This window comes from Falco cherrug, chromosome 2 (genome assembly GCF_023634085.1).
Source record: "Falco cherrug isolate bFalChe1 chromosome 2, bFalChe1.pri, whole genome shotgun sequence".
Taxonomy (NCBI): Eukaryota; Metazoa; Chordata; class Aves; order Falconiformes; family Falconidae; genus Falco; species Falco cherrug.
This window is the reverse complement of record NC_073698.1, coordinates 101,320,738-101,343,251: the sequence shown is the minus strand read 5'-3', so window position 1 is coordinate 101,343,251 and position 22,514 is coordinate 101,320,738. Positions and strand designations below refer to the sequence as shown.

At 41.7% G+C, this 22,514-nt stretch overlaps 1 protein-coding gene across 4 annotated transcripts in view; it reads right to left on the bottom strand.

Annotated features, from left to right (window-relative positions):
- Window positions 1-22,514, bottom strand: part of GRIK1 (glutamate ionotropic receptor kainate type subunit 1) — a 174,457-nt gene that overhangs the window by 51,802 nt on the left and 100,141 nt on the right. For all 4 annotated transcript variants that reach the window (XM_055702713.1, XM_055702711.1, XM_055702712.1 and 1 more), the window contains exons 4-7: window positions 19,194-19,375; window positions 9,806-9,859; window positions 7,963-8,136; window positions 4,321-4,464 (exon numbers count right to left, since the gene is read on the bottom strand). In XM_055702713.1, coding sequence (XP_055558688.1) covers window positions 4,321-4,464; window positions 7,963-8,136; window positions 9,806-9,859; window positions 19,194-19,375 — 554 coding nt within the window. The remainder of the gene's footprint in view (window positions 1-4,320; window positions 4,465-7,962; window positions 8,137-9,805; window positions 9,860-19,193; window positions 19,376-22,514) is intronic.

The following is a 22,514-nucleotide window of genomic DNA, read 5'->3' as shown; positions in this document are numbered from 1 at the left end:
TTCTGTGAGGCATACCGCTTACTACTTGTAGAAACAAGAATCAGCTCACAGAGGGCTGGAAAACCCTTTATAAATTCTAAGGAAAGTTTCTTGAGCTTGAAGGCATTTCAACAAGGTTGGCTGTCCAGTCTAACTGGGTTATCTTCACTCAGAATTATTACAAATAAGTTGAGACAGAGGCTTAAAAGTTTTACAGACATGGTAGTGCCTCAATGACCAAGTCCACTTATCTTGTTGCTTTCTGTGTCCATTACATTAGCATATGCAAAAAATCCTCAGCTCAGAGGATTATTGAGAGCTTTTATGTCACACCATGAAAGGAAGACTGTATTCAATTACTGGATGCAGAATCGAGATAGATTGCTTTCACTCCTGGTCTCTACTAACGAGATGTGCTTGAAATGTATCTTGTCAAAAACACAACATAAATTGATGTAGGGGTAAATGCTTTAGATTTCTTTTAATCTTTGAGATTTGTGTGCGTGATTCTGTTTGAGGGGAGTTAATAAAGTCACTCAAGATAAAGTCTGCATCTCTGTCTTCTGAAATACTTCTCTATGCAGCTTTCTTTTAATTGTTACTGGATTTGAGTGAGGGGAGCTCACATTGATTCAGATGGTAATTGAATAACAATCATTTTAGGGCTTATCTCATGCCTTAAAGGAAACATGACCAGGGAATTCGATCATTTAGTTATAAACACCTGTTTCACGTTTACACACGTTTTCCTTTTAGGAAAGGTGGAATCATCCTTTCTCTCCGTATTCTCTCTCTGAAGAGAGACAATGACCTCCTTTTTCTTTCTGGGCATGGGTAAGGTGTATTCCCTGCAAATATCTCCACAAGGGCTAAGAGATTAAAATATCATTTAGATATGAATGACATTAGGTCACTGAGAGACAAAATCTTCTCACAAGGATTTACTTTTCACTAGAAAGATCTTAATGAGCTATTGTAGAAGAGTTTTGAGCCTAGACAGTGTATGTTATATAATAACCTCCTTCATGGGAACAAGCTGATGACCTCTCTGACCTCAATGCTGTCCTCAGGGCTGGAGGGCTTTGGTCAGGTTTGCTTTTCTCTGCAAATTTCCAAATGCTTCCTACAATCAGCATTATCTCATGAGATCTGTAGAAAATAGATTACTCTTCTTATTGCTGTAATTCATTATTTTGTAGCCTCAGATATTTTTGCTCATGCTTTTCTCCTATGGCCTTGTTGGTAGCATTTCAAGTATTGGTCATTAAGAAAAATATCTACTGTTGTTACCTGGTACACTTACCTGATGTCTTAAGGTCAAGAAAATAGTATTCTCACATTAAACTAGCCATCTTTTGTTTTCATATACTCTGAAAATTCAGAAACCAACTCCATGCACATACTTTCAGAGCAGCATGAATCAAAAGGCAGTATTTTGCCCTAGCATGTCCACTTTCCAGTTGCTTTCAGGAAGAAACTAACTTGTGTGTATCTGAGGACCAGATATGACCTGAACCTTGACTTCCCAACAGGACAGTGACAGGCTGAAAAAAACTAATTTGCTATCTGCTGAGTGAAGAGAAAAGCAGTCTATGAGCTGCTATACAAGTCAGAGGCTTTCTACCTTAACCTCTTCTCATGTACAGGCAGGTTCTGAGGTCCTATTACCATCAGCCTGGCATTGGCCCACAAAGCAAATGAGATGACTGTAGTTCTTATCCCCACTAAAATGAAATACAAAAACCCACCATGGAGCCACTGAAGTATTTGCTAAGCTCTAGCACCTGCAGGACTCATTGCAGGCAACCTCTTTGTCTGACATTTGTTTATTTAGACTGCAGTGCAGAGTATTTGTCTTCAGACCAGTCTGTAAAATGCCTTCACCAGACTGTCAGTACCATATCACAAAATAGCAAAAAGGAATTGTATTTATGTGGGCCCAAACTATCATTCTGCCTGCTTGACTTTTTTTGTCCATACCTATTCACTTGATTCCTACTTTATGAAGTTCATCTATCTTTATTGAGCAAAGATACATGAACTAGGGAGGTCTAAATGCATTTGCTATTTAGTTTCCAACATCTGTTATAGCCTTTACAGGAAATGTAATACTATCTTATTAAACCTTTTCCTCTGCTTTTAACAACCATCTTTTTTTGGCTACACAAAACCAGGAAGATAAGACTCTTGGAGTATTTAAATCAGTGTTTTACTGACCATGAAAGACACTATCAGTGAAACGATCAGTAATTAGTTCACATATCTCACTCCATGCACAAGAAGCTTGCTGTACATGATAAATGTGAACTGCATAACTGTTTAAACTTTGAATTGGACCTGATGAGTATGTATGGTACTCTCGGTCAAGGTACTTCTGGCTTAGGATTCAGGATCCTTACGTTACATACTTAGCATCACACAAAATAAGTAGGTCACAACTGCAGGTGCATTCTCAGATAAGAAGTGTTTTGTTAACTTTCAGTTTCATTATGGTTATTCCTAAAGTGCACCAGAAGTTGTATGAGTAGCAATGCTACCTCATTTACTTTGAGACTGAGAATTAGAAGAACAAGTTTTACCACAGATCAAATCAGGAGGGAGGGAGGGAGAGAAAGAAGTTAATCTTTATTACAGACACTTCTGAGACAATCTTCTCTTGTCTTTTGCTGTTCCTACTACAGTCTTCCCATCTCCCCCCCAACAGGGAAGCTGGATGCAGCATGGCTGATGTCACTGTGCAAGAAATAATCTCTACCAGTGCTGCTTGCCTGACTCCTCTGGGTGTTCCCATGATGGTGTTGCAGTGAGGAAAGTATCTCAAAGCTTCCTTAATTCTGAAGTCAGGTCCCTGAGTACTGGGGTAACTCCCATCTTTTCATTATATTTTCAAAGACGGAAGCTTACAAGGAAATCTCCAAATTCATAGAACACCCTGTGTGGAGAGTACTGTTTCAGTAACTTTCAATGCTCTGTGTAGGTGCATCACCATGTCATATATTGCCTATGGCAATTCTAAAAAATTTACTTGGAAAGGTTTGGAGAAGGTGATGACAGCTCTTCTACATGTTCTGTAACCTCCACGTCTTGTCTCTCAGTTTGCCACTACAATATTTCTGGATTCAGGTGTATGCCCTGATGTGCTGCTACCACTTACCTTGTACCTCAGCCTACAGGTCCTGTTCCACCCACACAAGTGCTAATGAACATGGCTTTGATAGGAATCACACCGTCATAGACAAGAATCGGGAGAAAAGATTAAATATGTATAGGACACACCATCCATATAATTTCAAATCTTAATTCTCACACTTTTGCCTAAAGTAAAAGTTTCCATTTGGAATTCATAATAAAACCTGATTTTTTGGAAGAATAAAGGCAAATCAGCTAAAATGTGTATTTTTTAGAACACCTGTGGATCAACTTAGGTCAGTGATGGATTCTTAGGAGATAGTGCATGACTTCATGAAGCAATTTACTGGCTGCAATCATAGAATCATATCATAGAATGGTTTGGGTTGGAAGGGACCTTAAAGATCATCTAGTCCCACACCCCCTGCCACAGGCCAGGACACCTTCCACTAGACCAAGTTGCTCAAAGGCCCATCCAGCCTGGCCTTGGACACTTCCAGGGATGGGCCATCCACAGCTTCTCTGGGCAACCTGTGCCAGTGTCTCACCACCCTCACAGTAAAAAATTTCTTCCTTATGTCTAATCTAAATCTACCCTCGTTCAGTTAAAGCTGTTGCCCCCTGTCCTATCGCTACATGCTTTTGTAAAAAGTGCCTCTCCATTTTTCTCGTAGGTGCCCTTTAGGTACTGGAAGGGTGATATAAGGTCTCTCTGGAGTCTTCTCCAGACTGAACAACCCCAACTCTCTCAGCTTGTCTGCGTATCGATTACTGATCAAACAATCTGAAAAATAATTGGAATTAAGCAGTGAAACAAGAACAGAGGTACAGACTCACTTTTCTTTCAATTTTTAGAATGGCAGTTGTTAGTTATCTCATATTTTTAGAAATTATAAACACTCATAATGAGCATTAACCTTACAAAAAAACCTGGGAAGTCTTAGAGTGTGTTAGTCTGAGATTTTATCACACCTAGGGTTTAGCAGTTTCTGGTTTTGAAGAACCAGACAAAGTCTCCACCAGAATGCAAGCCACAGCCTTGTGTCTGTAAATCAACATTTGCCTGCCAGGAAGGTGAGGAAGAATTGGATATCCAAGTGCCAGAAACCAGAGCATAGCATATGACAAAGAGTAGGGAGCAAGAACACAAGCCAGGGTGCTAAAGAAGAAAGGAAGGGTTATGCTGACCATAAGCAGATGGTCTACACTTGCCTCTTTTATCAGATTCATAAATCGGGGTCCAAAACGCCACGGCTTGTGTCTGTGGCACTGCAGGGAGCTGACAGTCATTTGGGAGGCACGTTGGGAGGCCACTGCTACCATGTAAACAGCATCGTACATCAGAGCTGCTTCAGTCTGTGTGAAAAAAACAGAAAGGCTTTCTTTAATGTACATCTGTGTGCCCAGTCCCTGCTTTTCTCTACTGAGAACTGTTTCCTTGGGCTGCCATTGTGGAAAAGGTCACTACCAAGCTCTCCATGGAAATGTGAGGTGTAACAAATCCCATTTTTTTGAAGCTTGTATTAATTCCAGAGTGTTTTCAGGTGAGCATTTGGAAGAAAAGTACACTGGGTAGCTACAGGAAGAGAGAGGTCCGCGAGGCCAGTGCCGGGAGGAGTACATGGGTAGCTCTGTGGCATGGAGAGGAGCTTTAAGAAACCTCAGGTGACACAGCAGCCCAGGTCCCACCCTCCAGGCAGGCCTCCAGGGCCAAGCACTTGGCAGTACTCAGTCTTCTATAGTTTTCTTATGGGATTTGCCAAAGACTATCCACACCTCCAGGTGTGTCACTCAAAAGCACCATGTGGATGCTCAGGCCAGGCCCTGCCGAGCCTGCAGGCTGGCCACAGGGGCGCATGGGAGGGCTCCCACAGGGGTCCCATACCAGCTCCCCCCCACTGCTCTTCTCACGGCACTTGTGGGATTGCTTTCTTCCACGAAGGGTAGGCTGGCCCGGCTTTCCAGGGAAATCAGTCTCACCGAACACCTGGTAGGTGCCCCACTGGAAAAGTATTTACTGTCTCTAAGTGTTTAGTGTCCTCAAGGATCTTGGCTTTTGGCATAAATGTGTAAAATGGCCCCACCAAGATCTGGCTAGGGCAGTTCCCCTGCCATACCTCCCATGCGGAGTTGTGAACTGTCCTTTTGAGGTATGGGTTTTGGTGATTAAGTTGGATTTATACATCTAATTTCCAGTTGACTAAGACAGGGCAGATGATCCAGCCCTAAGATAATTAAATATTACTAAAATTACTGAATGCTGTTTATGCATCTGTGTTTCTTTTGAGAACAGGTTTGCTGGTTTAAAAGCATGCCCAGTAAGCCTCAAACAGAGATCGCACACCCTGTCACCCTTTGTCACTGAGAAGTTTTAGAAAAATCTTGCCTTCACCTGCATTGTACTTCAGTGCTCTCATGTGTGAGGTGGGAATGGCCATGTTTCACTTAATGCACTGGGATGCTGTGAAAATGAAGTCCTTGCCTTTCTTGTAAAGCTACTGAATAATTAAGCAGGGAATTTAAGAAAAAGGAATTCTAACTCTGCAGATGAGAAACTGGACTAATTTATATGAACTGCAAAGCTAATCTATTTTTTATTCCTTTCCCATGCAGTTCCTTTGGGAAATGAATAGATTTGATTCTTTGTCTCTTTCATTTACCTAAGTAAATTACAGCAACATCAGTCTTACCAGCATTGGAGGTTTTTTGCTGGCAATCAAATGTGATCTGAATTTATCAACTAATCTTAATATACTGCAGATGAGAAATTGCTCTTGACACACTAATCAGGATCTGACCAAAACAATGCTTCCACAGTCACAGCACACTGAAGACATTATAAATGGTGAGTCAAGCAGGGGGAGATAGTAACAGCTATTCTCAGTGTCAAGTGTCTTAAAACAGGTAGTTTTTTCAAGTGGACCTGGAGACTAAAGCCCTGATCCAAAATCCCTCAGAGTCAATGGAAAGATTCCTGTCAATGTCAATGGACTTCAGATAATTGTTTATATTAGATGGGGGATATGCCCATTCAGGATTGAATTTTACTTGCTCACTGGAGTTCCAGTCTGCCTGTGTCCCAGGACTAGAGACTCTGGACACACTTGGTGAAAATGCTTCAGTGCACCTGACTTTGCACTCCTACCTGGGCCCGCCACTGCTTGGACTGGATAAGACGGTACATTCTGCAGTGTTGGCACGCTGGCAACGTTGCCAGACTTGGCTGTTTGAATCTTGTGCTTGTGTAACTTGTTTTTCATCCATCCTGCTGTGCAGCAACTGGGAGGTAATATAACCTCCCTCAGCCTGTTATTTCTCCCCTCACTGTTGTTCTGTTTTAGGACTTGGCTTTGCATGGAGGAATAAAAGGTCACCTCAGTTTCTGAAACTGCCTTATATTGACGTCTGCACTTGTGCATAAGAAGAAAGGGACAAAGAGTTAGCCCTGGAACTTGCTTTTCTCATTTTCATATTCTATAAGAAACCCAAAGATCTCATTCAAACAACTACACCTCTGTGTGCAGTTTGGGCATAAAGTGGGACATGAATTCAAAACTGTCTTGGTCATGCCCTGTGACTTGCCACAAGCTGACATCAGGGCAAACACTATAGCATGAACCATAAGGGAGAAATCCTAAATTAACAATAGGACATGTAATCCTGAACTCCTCATACTGTGCAGCTTGTCATAGCCTTATTGTCTAATGAAATATAGCAGTATTGCAGCTCTCTATCAAACGGAATAAGCAGAACTTGCTATGAATATTTAAATGATTCACCAGGAAGATGCTTGTCTTGGTGCTCCTGCTGTTTCAGAGCATCAAGGACACCAAGAAATTATAGATATGCAAAGGAGAGGATGAGAGTCAGAGATACAAAGGAGAGCATAAGAGTCTAGTAAGAACTTTGCTTTTCTGAGTTTTACAGTTGAGTGAATGCAGGTGAACAGCTGTGTGTGAATAGTTACCCTTGCAGGTCTTGCATATTCACATCAGAAGTTCCCAGGGACAGCTTTCTCCCCTGCTTTGCATATGAATGAGCACAATGGCACTGCCCAAATGAGCAACATTGTTTTTTAAAATGCTAGAGATAGCACACATAATGCATTTCTCTTCAGGATGTTAGATGTTTCAAGATTTCCCCTGCAATAATCTGCAATAAAGCCTATTTCATATCACTTCAAACTCCATTCAGTACATAAGATACATTATCTTATATTGCAAAAAGATGGCAACTCTTCACCCTGCAAAACTGAATGGAGTCACACTATCCACGTAATTGTTCCTATTCTTTTCTTTACTTCTTGGGGGAGTGGTAGGGAGGAAATCCTAATTTCCTGGCTTGATGATACCTTTCATTTATCTTTAAATTGTATTTTATAAGCCAGAGCTGCTGTAGATGCTGGAAATGAAAAGAAAGGGCACTTTTCCAATTTAAAAATACTATTACCTGTCCACATGTACAATATCTTTCCTTGCAGCTTATAAATCATATACCTGCTCTGAAAGTTTTTATTTCCTATGATGTTCTTCACTCCATGCAGGACATTATTAAAGAAATGAGGCAGCAGTATATACATTTGACAACAATAAGATGAATGATGTTAGCCGGATGGCACTGTGACAAAGAATTGTCACCCATCTCTAGAGCTGCCTGGAAGTGGTTTGTCACACAGATGAGTACAACAGGGGCAAATGCCATTCTGTGTAGAAGCGGGTAAAAGTCTGCTTTGGGGATGCTGCCTCAGCATTTGCACTGTAAAGTAAAGCGGCAAAGGGATCAGTTCGCATCTGCTAGAAAAGCACTGCAAAGCGTGCTGTGGAAACCCCAGCATCATCGTGGTTGTGCACTTACTGTCATCATGCCATCGAGGAGGCCAGTCTCTGGTTTTGGTGGTGCCTGCAGACGCTCCATTGACCACTTCTCAATGACCGATGAAACTTGCGGGTTCTCAATGTTGAGCAGGCGAAACCCTGTCATATTTACTCCGCTGTATCTGTATGGTTCCAGGTCTAATGCAAATAGATCCTAAATCACCATTAAGAAAACAAACAAAACCAGATGTAGTATTTTTAAAGCAAAATTAGGCTGACATTGTATTTGATTTTCAATTCAAAGCTCGAGTGTTGGGGTTTGTTTTTTTTCCTGAGAACGCTCTGCTTGCCCTAAAAGCCCAGTCATGACTGCTTCAGTTATAAATCTGAATAAACCAGAGCCGAGTGAAATTTATGACAAACTGCATATCTGCTTTTTGGAACATTAAAATCAGTTCCCTGCAACAACACTATTTTGCAACCAACCTGCACAGCAGTATCTAATTGTAGTTTATAGCAGTCCTCTTACAGCGTTACAGCTCTAACAAACCAACGTGAGGAATTAGCTGGCCAATGTCAAGCTTATTTCTCAACTCGGGGAAGGAAAATTCCAAGAGATGTCGAAAGCGATACACTTTTACTACTTATGAATCCCATTTTTCTCCTGCCTTGCCTCCTTCAGGTGACTTGCTGGCAGTACGGCTAATGGACATGTCAGGCCAGTGCACAGTAAGTCCATGCGCTTCAGTGCTCACTGTTTACAGGGCAGGAAAATAACGGGTATTCTAAATTATATCATTGTGTGCCACACTCCACAGCTGTATTTATCAGGCAGGAGAAACATGATAACTGCTTCTCAAAGCCTGAAGGCTGTTTTCCAAAACAACTTTTTGCTGATCCCAGCAGGCAAGTAAAATGACAAACGTGTTGGTCGTGGTTTACTACCACAGTAACCATCAAAATGTAAAGATTTACAATAGCATGTTGAGACACACCAGCACTGCTTATTGCTTGTTCTAATATGTGCTCTATACTAGCTCATGCATATTGTTGTTGGTGGTTACCGTTTTATGTTAGATTGTTTATTGCATAAAACTCTAAGTTCCACAGTGAATCCTAAATTTTCACATTTTTCTTGTTGTTAGAATGGCCTCAAAGAGAACTATTTCAAGCTACTGCTTCTAGAGAGTAGCTAGAAGAGTCTTTTCTCACTAATGAATTGACTATTGGATTAAAAACAATTTTTCATTTCCACATAAAATTTTATATGGAAAGAAAATTAAGAATAAAATGATGCACAATGGTATAATGCAGTCCTCTAGGACTGTTCTAGCAATATTGGTTCTTTTCTGTCTTTCTAGTCTACAACACAAATATACCTTGAACATGGATTGAGTTATAGTTATATATAGGATATAAGTTAAAATATAGGAAGTATGTAGTGAAATAAGTATTTATAGATTTGTTCCATAAAAGAAAACGTAGGGTTGTTTTGTTTGGTTTGGTTTTTTATATATAACCACCAAGTGATTTTATAAGTAAACGAAGCATTTAGTGACAAATTGCACCACCTATGGTGTTTGACCTCATGCTCCATTGTAAAGCCATTTTTTTCACTCTGATCCACCGGTACCGACAGCTCCTCCTTAAACACACTACTGAAATTAATTTTCATTGTATTGAAGTTTTAGCTAGTCCCACAGATACTGCAAAACAGCTTTCTCACAAAATTGTGAGTCCTGATATTACTAAGGAGTGTCAGCACTCATTCTCAAGAGGTTTCCTTGAATAATGGCAACAAAGATGTCCCAGAAAAAGCAGGAATTTTAATTGTCTTTTCTGCAACAGACAAAATTCACTCCCAAATCTTTACTGTTCCTTACCAGTGTTGTAAAAAAGTAGTGGTAGTATTCGGTCATCATTCCCATGGAAAGAATCTGTTGAAAGAGATTGGAAGGTGAATATACTTTACTTTGGATGCTTTCAGTGTACTCCACTGTCTTTTGAAAAGTACGGGTTAATCTGGAACAACACATTACAGGTCATGAAAACTCAATTACAATAAAACCCACATTTTTCTTAGGAGTAAAAGATACTCTGTTGTATTTAAATTATGTTTATCATCTCTGCTCAGCAAAGAGATTAAAGATTGCAAAACCTCTGGGAGAAGAAAAATTACTAGTGATAATGAGAAGCTGATTTTTTAAAAAGTGAAATTCTTTAGTCTGTGGTTTAGAAGTGTTAAAAAGGAATTTACTAGCAGACAACAGAATTTGTAGGGAAAAGTGCTAAGATGCAGGTGTTTTTATTCTGCATTGCCAAGTGAGAACAAGACACTCTGTGAGTGCTTACTGAAGTAAACAAGAAAAACAAAAAGCTTGTATAAATGCCTTTTTTCCCCACCTGGGGAATGCAGGTCTGCAGGAGGTTGTCAAAACAACTAGTACAAAAGGATTTCTGGTCTGGATTAATTTTCTAGAGTTAGACCTTTTGAAGGTCTGCAAGGTAAGGATGGCATTTAAATGCATACTGACTGGCCACCTTGGGTGGAAAAGGATGAAATTTTTTTTTCCAGCCCTCACATTGCAGGAAACTTCTAGAGGGATGTGTTTTTTCCATCAGCACCACTCCAAAAATCATTGGAAATGCTTGCATAAAACACCCCTGATGGTGTATAGCAGGATGCTCTACACAGGGCTCCTCAAACTTTTTAACCAGGGGGCCGGCGCGCGGATGCAGTGGCAGGCTGTCATCTGCGGCTGCTTGGTTTCCCCCCCCAGCCCCCGGTGGGGGGGACAGGGGGGTCTGTAAATACCGGGGGCCGGACTGAGGACCCTGCGGGGGCCGTATCCAGCCTGCGGGCCATAGTTTGAGGACCCCTGTTCTACAGTTTCATCCCAGTATCACCTATTCTTGTCGCTGTGTCCATGTTCGCTATTTTCACGATGCAGGCTTTTTGCCCTGTCTGGGATCGTGGGAGGAGTAATTATGAGCTAGGAAACTACTGAAGAATTTTTTATCATGACAGTAACACAGACAAAGGTTAAATGTTATTTAGTCTGGACCACAGTCACGTAAGCATCTGCTTTTAATGGCATTTTAGAACTCTTTTAGCAGAGCCTGAAGAGCTGTTTGAAAAACAGGGGGAAACAGTGTGATTCGTTTGCCAAAATTCCCTTTCATGGCAAAAGCTTCTGAAAATCAGTTGTGTGATTGTGTACGGCAACGCCTCACCTAAAAAAGGAAAGAATCTGATCTTTCTAAGCTGTAGCAGATACTAAACACAGCTCAGTGTTAATCACAAACAACCCATCTATTTCCAGCCACTAAAAATTAAGCCAGAAGGCAAGTAATTTATTGAAATGCTCCACTGAATTTACATGTCAAAATTGCCTTTTGTATTTCCTATTGTATTAATCCTCTTCTATTCCATTTCTTACATTATATTATTACCTGTAGAAATGAGCAATCTAGCAATCCTGGAGACTGATGTTCCTTCCCTATTTACAAACAGAGAGTGATATATGGTAGCATCAGTGGAAGCTTTTGCATACTGTGTTTCCCAGCTGACTGGGCTGGACTCAGTTCTGCTCCCTGGAGCCATTGGGTTTCTGTGTCTGCGGTCCCTGCTATGGGAAGGAGGTGCCAGTCAGGATTTTTATGATGCAGGTCTCTTCCGAGCTGAAACTGTACTGAAGTAACTCAATGGCTTCATACTGGGTGCAGACCAGCAGCTAGGTTAAATAAATGTGGTTTCCCAGTAATCCTCTGTATGCCTGAATTTATTTGGTCCTCTACAGGAATTTTGCAGTTAGTCCATGGTGTTACATTAGCATGAAAGCAGGTTTATACTGGTAAGTGTAAATAGTGCAGATACCAAGATTTAAATTAGTGATTCATCATAGTTTTAATTCTAGCATGAGATAGAAGAGCTGACATCAACTGACTGCACTTCTGTTATCAGAAACTATAAACTCCAATCTGCCTGCACAGAAATACTAAGACAATGGGGAACCAGGACAGTGCTAAGCCATATAATGCCTTAAAATACAATTTCACATTAACTAGACAGATACATTAACTAGAATGATTATAAAGTGTCTAGCCTGGATCTTTGGGAAGCATTACCTAGCTCGTGCTGCTGCAGCTACACTGTTACTGGGTAACCTGGTAGTTAATCCAAAGTAGCCCAGTTATTACTTTCCTCGCAAATCCAAGGGTAGTATCCTGAGAAGAGTGTTTGCCTCCTGAACACATTTTGTATTAAAACTTTTTATGAGAATATTGATTCCTAAGTAATGTGCTATAAACAGAGCTGGAAGGACACGGACATACCTGTGAATAATAATGATTTCAAAAGCCATGCTACAGGATTGTCTTTGGAAAAAAACCCAGAACCAAACCCCCTGAAAATCAAAGGCAACTGCATGTAAAAAGTGAGGTTCAGGCAGCAATGTTAGCTGCCATAACCAAGACACAGTTTCACAATGGCAATTGCTGGAAGGGTGCCATGGATTTGCCAAGGACCCTGCACCCAAGGGCTCCATGAGAGATGTTTGCTGAAATTCTTCCAAATAAAATATTGCAGCAGTCCAGGAAAGCTTAATCAATGTGTCATTTTTGTATTTTCTATATTAACAATGACTCATTAAGATACGAAGATACAGACAGCTAGAAGGGAGCTTGTAAGTGCATGCACACATTAATAGTGTCCTTGTTTGGTTAAGGAATAAGAGTTGGTGTTGGATCTGTCCCAGGCTGGGATCTACCCTCTCACTTAGCATTGGTTACAAGAACAGCCTTAACTGGTTGTCCTCCCATCTAACAGTCATTAAGGATGCTAATTGGTTAACAGTTATATAGCACTTATACATCACTGTGACATGTGGGTTAGATCTGTAGATTGACCTAAATAGGGTACTTTTCATTCATGGATTGTAAAGACTTTGCAACAATAACTTATTTGTGTTTTAGGGTAACATGGTAGCTAAATAAAATTCCCAGTGAATGACGATTTAAGGACAGTAACAAATCACCATTCTGAAGGATGGTATTAGGAAACCAGGAGATAAAGACAAGTTAAATCAAAAGGAATGCTGAGTATCATGTTAGAGACCCCAAAGGGCTAATGGCTCCCAAGTCTCAATGACTTGGGTGTCCTATTAGTGTAAACAGGAGAGTTGTGAGGAGTCATCTTCTGCTGCGTGTTTGCAGTGCAGCAGATACAGGAAAAGCAGCTTTTAGAAACTACCAGGAGTGAGAAAATAATAAAAGCCTGTTAGGAGCAAAGACTCCTTTCAGGCTGTGACACCTCTGAAGTACCTTGCAAAGCTGCTGCAAAGGCTCTTCCCAAAGAGCAAGTGTCCTCCCCAATGATGAAAATAAGCACAGCAGCCCAGAACAGAGAAGGGAAGGCAAGACTGGTTTATTTACATATAGCTGCCCATAAGAAACTGGAATGAGATTTCATTACACATTCCTATTTAAATAACTTTGCATGTAATTGTTAAAATAATTATGCATCTGATATAAAATTTCTAGCTAAATAATAACAGCTTTTAGTAGTGTGGAACTTAGATGAATTTAAATTAGTGAAACCAGGCTAAAATATTCTCCTTTCTCCTTGTAGATCTCCTACTCATTTTACCATGCATAAAATCTGTTCTTCAGCCAAACTCAGATGTGGTAGGATTATGGATTATCTTGGCAAATAAGAAAGAGACTTCCATCTCTAACTACCCATTTCAGATAGGAAGGTTTGGCCTTGTCTTTTGTAGCTTTGCATTTTTAGCTGAGGGTCATGAACTGCAATGTGAATCTGAAAAAGTATCAGTGGTCGTATATGGCAAGCCGACAGAAGCTGGATAAAAAAATTCTCTCTGATGTCTATAAATCTCTTTGGGTGCTCTGTTCCTGGCTTGCATCATATCCCAGCTCCAACCTGCATTTGCCCATCAAAAAAATCACCACCTCACTTAGTGTCAGACTCACTAGTGTCAGTCTTCCTTCAAGGTGGGCTGAAACCGGAATGATGGTGAAGCGTATTAGTGGGAACTGCATCAAACACTTTGCTTGCTTTCACTTTGCATTTTCCTCACTCATGCTACTAATTAATTCCATGACCATTAAATGAATGCATTTCATTATTCAATGGATTAGTACCACTACTGTTTTCTAGCAAGATACACCATAAAGAACAAAAGCCCCTCCGCCTCCTTGCCTCTCAAGTGTTCAAGATAAAAGGCTTATACCGTGCTTGCAATGCTTCCGGGCACCCTGTGAGGACAGCTTTACTTGGACATGACTTCACTTACTGGAAATCTGCATCCCACTCGGTCACAGCAGTGGTCCAGCTGGAACAGATAGAGTTCCTCCAACATGGACACGAGCCACGTCGAGAAACAAGATATATTCCGTAAATACTTCACTAGTATAGTATTGGTGTCCAGCTGGAAGCAAGGGCCATAACAATAGGACAGGACAAATGTGTTGGCCCAGGGTCCCAGCCAGCTGTGGCTGGATCCTTCTCCTTCCTGAAGAGATCCCAGGGAGCTAGGGCTGCAGCATTACCTTTCAAACTCCAGCGTGGACACCATCTCACATCTCATTTTATTATTAATTATATGTCTGTCACGTAGTAAAAGTGACCATGGAAGTCTTTATAAAATGCTCTGTGAGTGTCCTCAATCTGATTATATATACAGTAATTTTCATAAAATTTATTTTAGAGGTGTGGAGGAAGGAGGAGATAATTTAAGGCTAGTAGCAACATAATTTATGAGACAAGTTTGCCTAGCAGTAAAAGCTATGTCAACTATTGGTGTATTAAACAAAATAAATTGAAGGTTAACCGTAACAACTTAACCTCTTGAACTAAGTTCCTCATACAAAAAGACAATATCAGAAGAAATACAGTATGTGCAGGATATATTGGAAGATTCATACATAAAACATTGCAATTTGCAATAGCTAGATTTAACTGACTTGTGGGATTTCTTACCTAGTCTAGACAGAGCACCAAATGTCTGTCCACAAAATATTTCAGGTAAATGTTGTAAACACCAGATTTTTCCTTAAGAACGTGCTTCCAGCTTCCTTGTATAAAGGGTTCAGTCCTGCTAGTCTTAGACAAGTTTGAAGGGTGCCTTACTATCTCACGCTCTTTAAGGGATAACTGGTTCTAGGCTTAGGAAGGACAGAGGTGCTAGACACCCTTGGAGCACAGCAGGACAGGCAATGCTGAAGTTAAACAGGGAGGTTCCTAAGGAGCTTCAACAGATCCTGAGCAGACTTTGGAGATCACAATTTTGCCTTAAAAAGCCACAGCTGCATTTAGCTCCTGGTTTTGGCATCTAATTCTCTGCTAGATCTCACTCCTTGTCAGATGATTTGTTCAGTCTTCACGAGCTTTACAGCTCCAGCAGCCAAGACTTTCAAGGAGACTGTGGGAGTGACAGACCAGCTGCAACATTTTCCATCAGCTCTGCTGGTGTGGTACGTCTGGTTTGGAAACTCTGATGGCATAACCTCCCAATTTAAGTAATTTCAGAATATCTTGCTCCCTGTGGAGCAGGTCACTTTGGGCAGCAGAACTGCTAGTTTGGGTAGCTACCTGGTTACAGGCAACAGAGCTGGAAAACTCCCTCAGCCACTGTGCACCAGTTGCATGAGGTTACTGACCCTCATGTGGGAATATGGAGAGAAAATTCACAGTGACTATTGAGAAAGGCAGCAATTAATAATCACAATTTCTTCTTGCTCCTTCCAGATCTGGGAGAGGGCCAGAGCAGAGGGCCAGACCTCATTAAGCTGGTCAGGACTGTGAAAGCCTTGGCTCTCTGCAGCATGTCAGAGAGAAGGGAAATGCGTGAGTTTAGGGGATAGGTTATTCAGCTGTGTGTGGGCTTTGTATTTTGTTTAATTAGGTTATTGATTCACCTGTTCTTCTTCTGCACAAGAAACAAGTGTGGCCTAATGGTATTTTAGTTAAAGCTATAAATAAGCAGAAGATAGTCTTGTTTAAGAGAAGAAATCTGTCTTTTGTGCTGTTTTGTAAAGAAAAGGCTGCAGGAGGCAAGTGAGGAGGTCACCTCCCCTCATCCCACAGCCCGGTAAGGAGGCTAGGTCAGGTAGGTCTGCATTCCCAAACACAGCTCTATATACTGACTCTTTCAGGACATAATTCTGGATGTGCTAATCCTTTTGCTTCCCAGAGAGAGCTTTTGGGCATCCCTTGCCTTCCCTTCCTGGGTAACAAGCTGTGCAACAGGCAGTGCCCCCTTAGGGCTGGTGCGAGCAGCCCCTGCTTGCAGAGCCCTTGCTGCTGCTGCCAGCCCCAGTGGCGTGGGCACTGCTGGAAGAAGGGCATCAACTTTTCTGCCCTGCCTGTGCCTTCAGCTCAGAGGCAGGCTGGCAGCACAAATGCTACTGGCAGTATGCCTGGCTGCCTCCCAGCAGGGAAATGCACCCAGAGCAGGTGAGAGGTGGCCTTTTGCCTCTTTCCCAGCATAGGCAAGGCTTGGAGGAGGTGAGGGATGCTGCCCACCTGCGCTGGGGGATCACCCAAAGGCGATGGAGCAGATCCTGGTGCAGAGGCCCTCTTGGGCTTGGAGGGGGGAAATGCAGACCCTTGTGCAAAACTTTTGGGGCAAACTTGTCCAGGTCTGGGGGGTGAACAGGACACAGGAACTGAGCATAAGCGATGGTAGGTATGTTCCTGTGTGACCCTGTTGCATTTTTAATCTGTTAAAATACCTGCTGCAACCCCAACCCACTACAAGTCCCCACTTTCTTTATCTTCTGCATAGGCTACTAAGCATCTACTATGTTATTGTAAATACAGTAGGCAGACAAGAAATTATTGCTTTGGGGACAGGTTTAGGTGACTGTTAGCCCTGATTCCTACTCCTGTTATAAATCTTATATAAATTAACAATGATATGATATATTGTTCCTGTAATATCTATTGGATCATTTACAAAGTCAAAAACATTTTCTACTAATATTGCAGTTCTCTTAAAATAATTTCTATAGCAGTCTCTTTAATGTCTTGTTTTCATTCAGTGTAAAATTACGTGTATACAGTCATGAGAATGTGAACTGTGGTACTTCATGTAGCTAACCTACAATCAGATGAGTCCACGTGAATTCAGAGCCCTCCACACCTCCACATTTCACAGCTGCCTTTGACAGAGAGGAACTTCAGCACCTGAGTTACTGCTGCCAGCATCTAGGTTCAGCCACAGAGCTATCTTACATAAAAGGCATTTTTCCTTTCTTTCTAGCCTATATTTATGTTGCTTCTTTTCCTGCAGCTCTGACCCACAGGTGTACCTCTCTTAATTTTCCTGTTTTCTCCCACACTGCCATTCACCATCTTGCTCTGAGTTCTTAAGGCATCAGAGGGCATTATCAGTATCTGCAGCTTGTCGGTTGTCTCCCCGATCCATTTCCCACACAAACTGTTCTGCCACTTTGCCCTGTCTTAGTGCATTTTTTAGCGCTTTCTCCTCTTCTGCTTTTGACACTAAGGTTTGTTTTGGTTTTGGTGTTTGGTTTTTTTTTCATACTCAGTCTTGTATATTTGAAGCTTTGTGCCTCCTGCAGTGTGCCAGACATCTGTACTTTGTTTTTGCAGATCCCTGAAAATTTTTGTTGTCATTTTAACTCTTCCCCCACAGACCTCGTTTTGGAGCAGCTTGTTCCTGCTGTCATGGTTTAATGCTCTTGGACAGTCCTACAGGCAGCACAGTGAGAGGACAGCAGCCCTCCTGCCCAGCCCCCTGCCCAATTACTGCCACTTGCTACAGCGCGCTCCATCATGCGGAAGAGCAGCCGCGTGACTGTGCACCCTCCCCTCACTCTTTGCTTGCATTCCCAGCATCATGCCTGCATCTCACTCTGCTGTAGCATAAATATCTAACTTGCACTGAGAAAAAGCCTAAAATCTAGTATATGCCAACTTTCCTGACAGCAGTAAATCTAACCCTACCAGCTCATGGGAACTTGTGTGCTGCTCTCAGCTGTAGTGCATCTGATTTAGGACACCATCCTGCAAAACTGTATTCACAGGACCAAGATTCTCCAGTCTGGAGAGGGTGGTTCCAGGCTCCGCAGCCTAATGCATCCAGTAAGTTGTTTTACTTATTTTGATACAGAATGTTATTCTGCATACCTTAAATATTCCAGCAAAACATACTGGGATAGAAGCATAGGTTTTAACCTTTATGGGACAGCCCATATCTGTGCATTTAGATCAGTGGAACCTCTCTGATGGTCTTCTGGGATCAGATGGGTTTCCCATCAGACCGACTGACAGTAAAAACAACAACCCCTCATACCTACAATTACAGCAAGAAGGGAAATGACATTAACAATGTATTACTTGCTTGGTATTATTGTCTATAGGTCAATGAACTGCAGGAGCTGCTGCTTTTGACTTTGATTGTCTTGAAATACATCGCAAGTGACAACAGTAAATTCCAATTTACACCACTCTCTCTGTGCCCCTGAAAATGTCCTAGCCCATTAACATCAGGCTTTGTGGTGTTTGCCCTTGCCTTGTGTGGCTGTCCAACTCTCAGGCTTAGGTCAGGGCTATATCAAACCTTGCAACAATAGCCTCTCTTCCTCTTGTAAAGTATACATTTTTCTTCTGATACTGTCTCCATTCCATCTTCTTGCTGTTCCAGAGTTTAAAGTGTAATGAGGCAGTGCCAGCAGACCAAAACTTGCTTTGTTATAGGGATGTGAATGCAGAGTTATGCTCTTGTCTGCAGTGGATTAATGCCCTGTTGTTACTGTAGCCAACACTGACCTGATGTGCAGCCTTTGTGGAGGCAATAGCTTAAGGTCAGCAGCTCCCTAAGCGCTCCAAAATGGGCTCTTTCATTTTTTATGGGAAAGACATAAAAACTGTTGATTAAACTAGGAGAAGCTAAAATAAATGCAACAAACTTCCATGTCAAACAGAACTTGAAGTATTAAAAAGAAATACATATTTCCTTTTGTGGGATATCTATGGGCTTCTCTTCAGACATCAGTACTGCTGCTGGTCCTTATGGCTCTGCTTTGTGAAGCCCTGAAGTCGTACGGAGTGCTCAGGTTAGGAAGCTGCTGCACATTCTGTAACAGCTTCTGTCCCTGGTATTCACAAGCCTATGGCCCAACTGGCAAAAGCATTCGGTTTCAGTGTTTCCCAGAAAATGAAAACCAGAAAGGCTGACAACTTTCAGGGTACAAAATGCATGTCACGATTTTTCACCCCCTTACCTGCTTTAGGATTTCTGCTGCCGTTTCATGTGAGCAATCAAATATCACGTAGAACTCCTTGCCCTTCTTCATCTCCTTGAGTAAAGGCCTGGCATCTTTATTTCCAGAGGGCAGCTGGCGGATTTTGATTTTAATGTTGTATCTAGAAGGGGCTTTGATGAGCTCCTGCAGGCGAATTAGACCTGAAAAATTATATGCAATTATGCAATTAACCATTCTGTGCAATGAGTATTTATTGTCACTTGAACAGGGTCTCTTATCAGTCCCAAAATATTTCATACACCTAAAAGGTAGTTGTTACCTTTGTATTTGGCAGCCTCCTAACTAATATTGTTATAGCTTTTCCTTTTCGTGGTTATACTTGGCTTTAACACCTAATTTTCTGAAGCACTTTAATTGGTTGACTCTAAGATATGTTTGTATTGATGCTATATTGCTATGGTTTACTGCTAAAGGGAAAGAATGCTTCTTCCTTGGCAACTAATTATTATTTTGGTATTAAACCACAAGAACATAGATTTGAAGAAACCCCCTTACTAACTTTCCTGCCTAATGTTAAGCATGAGCAGATGACAGGTGGTAGAGGGAGAAAAATCTTCAACGGCCAGCGACTCCATTGGGGCTCACTTAGAAGCCAGTGGCTACCCTGAGTGGCACCTACCAGTAATTATTCTAAAAAAGCAGCCATATGTCTCTCTTTGCCCTCATTTCAGCACACATTGCAATACCCCAGAGGAGAAGCCTTACATTTTTCTTATCATCGACTTAGAGACAAAAAGCATGAAGGCACAGTGACTTGCATAAAGTCACTCAGCAAGTCTGAGATCTTATAAAGAACTGAAATATTTTGAGATCTAGCTCTACATATGTAAACAAAAGAACATGATCTCTCAGACCGTGTCTTCGGCTGGTACAGATTTACATGGTTTATTTGAAGTCAGTGGAGCTCAACCAGTTGAAGATTTCTCCAAGTATTTAAACACAGTGCAATTCCACCAGCTAATTCAGCACTCCTATGTAATTTGTACTGCCTCCAAAACCCAAGTATGATAGTTAAGAGTTCTTTGAGGTGTGTGATTACAGTCTCTTTCTCATTATCCATGAATGTAATTTACCCACAAAAGCTCGTGATCTCCTGCTGAGTCAAAGTAAAAGGCTGCCTTAACAATATGCATAAAGAGAGAGAATGCAGGCAAGAAGCACTTCTTGAACAAAAATCAAACAAATTATTAATATGAAACTCCTCCTGGGAGCAAGTGTGGTTTTGTCTTCTGCGTGAATGTTCTTGATTGAATGGTCCAATGGTATGTGTAAGGCGAGATGAAGCATCCGTATTTCTTCTGAGGTTAGCGAGTGATTGCTATGTCGAGGACTGCCAGCTTTCACTCAAGTACGGGCAATGTGTTTTGAAAAAACTAATCTTTCCCTCTGCCTGTAGTTGCCTGGTCTGTTCTTTGCAGGTTTTCAAGTATCAACAACCAATATAGAATATTAAGCATTATGAGTATTCAAATGTAAATTGCTGCACACGCTGTGAGATCGGAGCCTGGCTGCAAGCCAGCTTGTGTAAATATGAAACGATCTGAGCTCATTATTATGAGAACAGGGCACATGCTTCCAACATTGACTAACAAGTAGGGGAGTTTATGTAATCTGGCTGTAAAGCCATAGCTTGGTTGTACCGTGCACTCAAGTGTTCAGCCCTTGACTGCAGTGTCTTGGCCACTATAATGAATGGCAACTCTAAGAGGGAAAACTGAGATTTGAGAGGAAGAGCCCAGCATGCAGGGAATCTTGCATCTTATCAACAGCCTCAGAGTGAGTACTGTTGTTTCCCTTTCCAGCAACAAATAGTACTTAAGCACAAGTGTAGTGAAGAGCAGAAGAAAAGGATTTGCCTACCCACCTCCATCTCCTTTCTGGGGGAAGGAAAACGCTGTGTGCCATAAACTATATCAGTCGCATGAGACTTGGACCTTGCACTTCCCATCTCCTCCTACTGCTACATGAAGTGAAGGTAAAGCCCAGCTATAGTGCACTGAAGAAGCCAAAGAAGCAGTGAAAAGGACTGCAGTTATTTTTCTGGAGGCCCAGACAAAAGCCTGAATCAGCTGACTGCCAGCATAATAATAAATAATAAAGGGGAATAACCATCAGTGCTCTCCTTCCTCTTCCTCCTGCTCAACAAATCCAGACCCCTGGGCATGATACCACCCTGTCTGGATTTGTGAAATGGTTAGTTTGACTCCTGGGGGGATGGGAAGGCCTGGGCAAATGCAGTGCTTAGGGCAGTCACCCTTCTCTGGCTTGGTGAGACCATCTGGAGCTCAGCCTCCAACAGGCAGGAGGCACCACGGACTGCCCGTGAAGTTGAGAAGGATGTAGTAGCCAAGCTGGGAATGGCTCAGAAGTGACATATCCTGGGCATCAGCCCCCTCTCTGCAAAGTGAGCGATGTGGCCTGAACAGCAATGCAGGACTGCACTGGAGCAGCAGCTTGGGTAGGGAAGGTGTTGTAGAGTCCGGCCAGGTGGAAGTGTGGTGGCTGAGCGTGAACTGTGAGGGGCCTGGAGACAGTCTTGGCCAGTACTATTGAAAGGAAAGGCTCAAGTTAGGGATTTGAAACAAAATCTACAAGGATGGAAAGCAGGCTTGTTTCACCAACTTTCTTGGCCTACTGTCTGCCATTCTGCTGCCTTTTACCCAGACTTGTAAAGACTTTCCCTTTTTCCTTCAGAAACGGGGTTGGGCATTTTCTGTATGGTTAAGGAACTATCTTGTGGTCTCTAACCTTGATGGATGCAGTAAGCTTTGGGGTTGGATTTCCAACTTCAGATAGTGGTTTAAAAAAGACAAATAGTATCCTCTGACACTTGAGTAAAATGTTAAAATAAGTGAAAGTCTTTGAATATTTCATATCATTTTGCAATGTCTCAAACTACTGCAACTTCTATGTGACAAATTTAGGAGTTCAATCATGACTAACAAGCACAATGTTCCAACAGGCAAATAATCATACACATTGGCAGTAAGGGTGGCAGTGTGTGTTGGAAGAAAGTGTTCACCCCCCCAATTACACCCCTTTTTTTTTTTTTAATTAATAAAATGTATATGTAATTCGGCCAGACTCAAACCTGAGGAAAGCTTTTACTGCTTTGTGAGAAAGCACTCCTTTTTTTTTTTTTTTAGAAAGCTGGGTTAGGTTTAGCAAATTTAGATGTCTCTTGTAACCACAAGTTTAAAGAAAGCAACTTTGGTAAGAACTCAAATTCTGCCCTGTGCAAACTAATTGAACTGATATGATGAAAAGATCTGGTTCCCC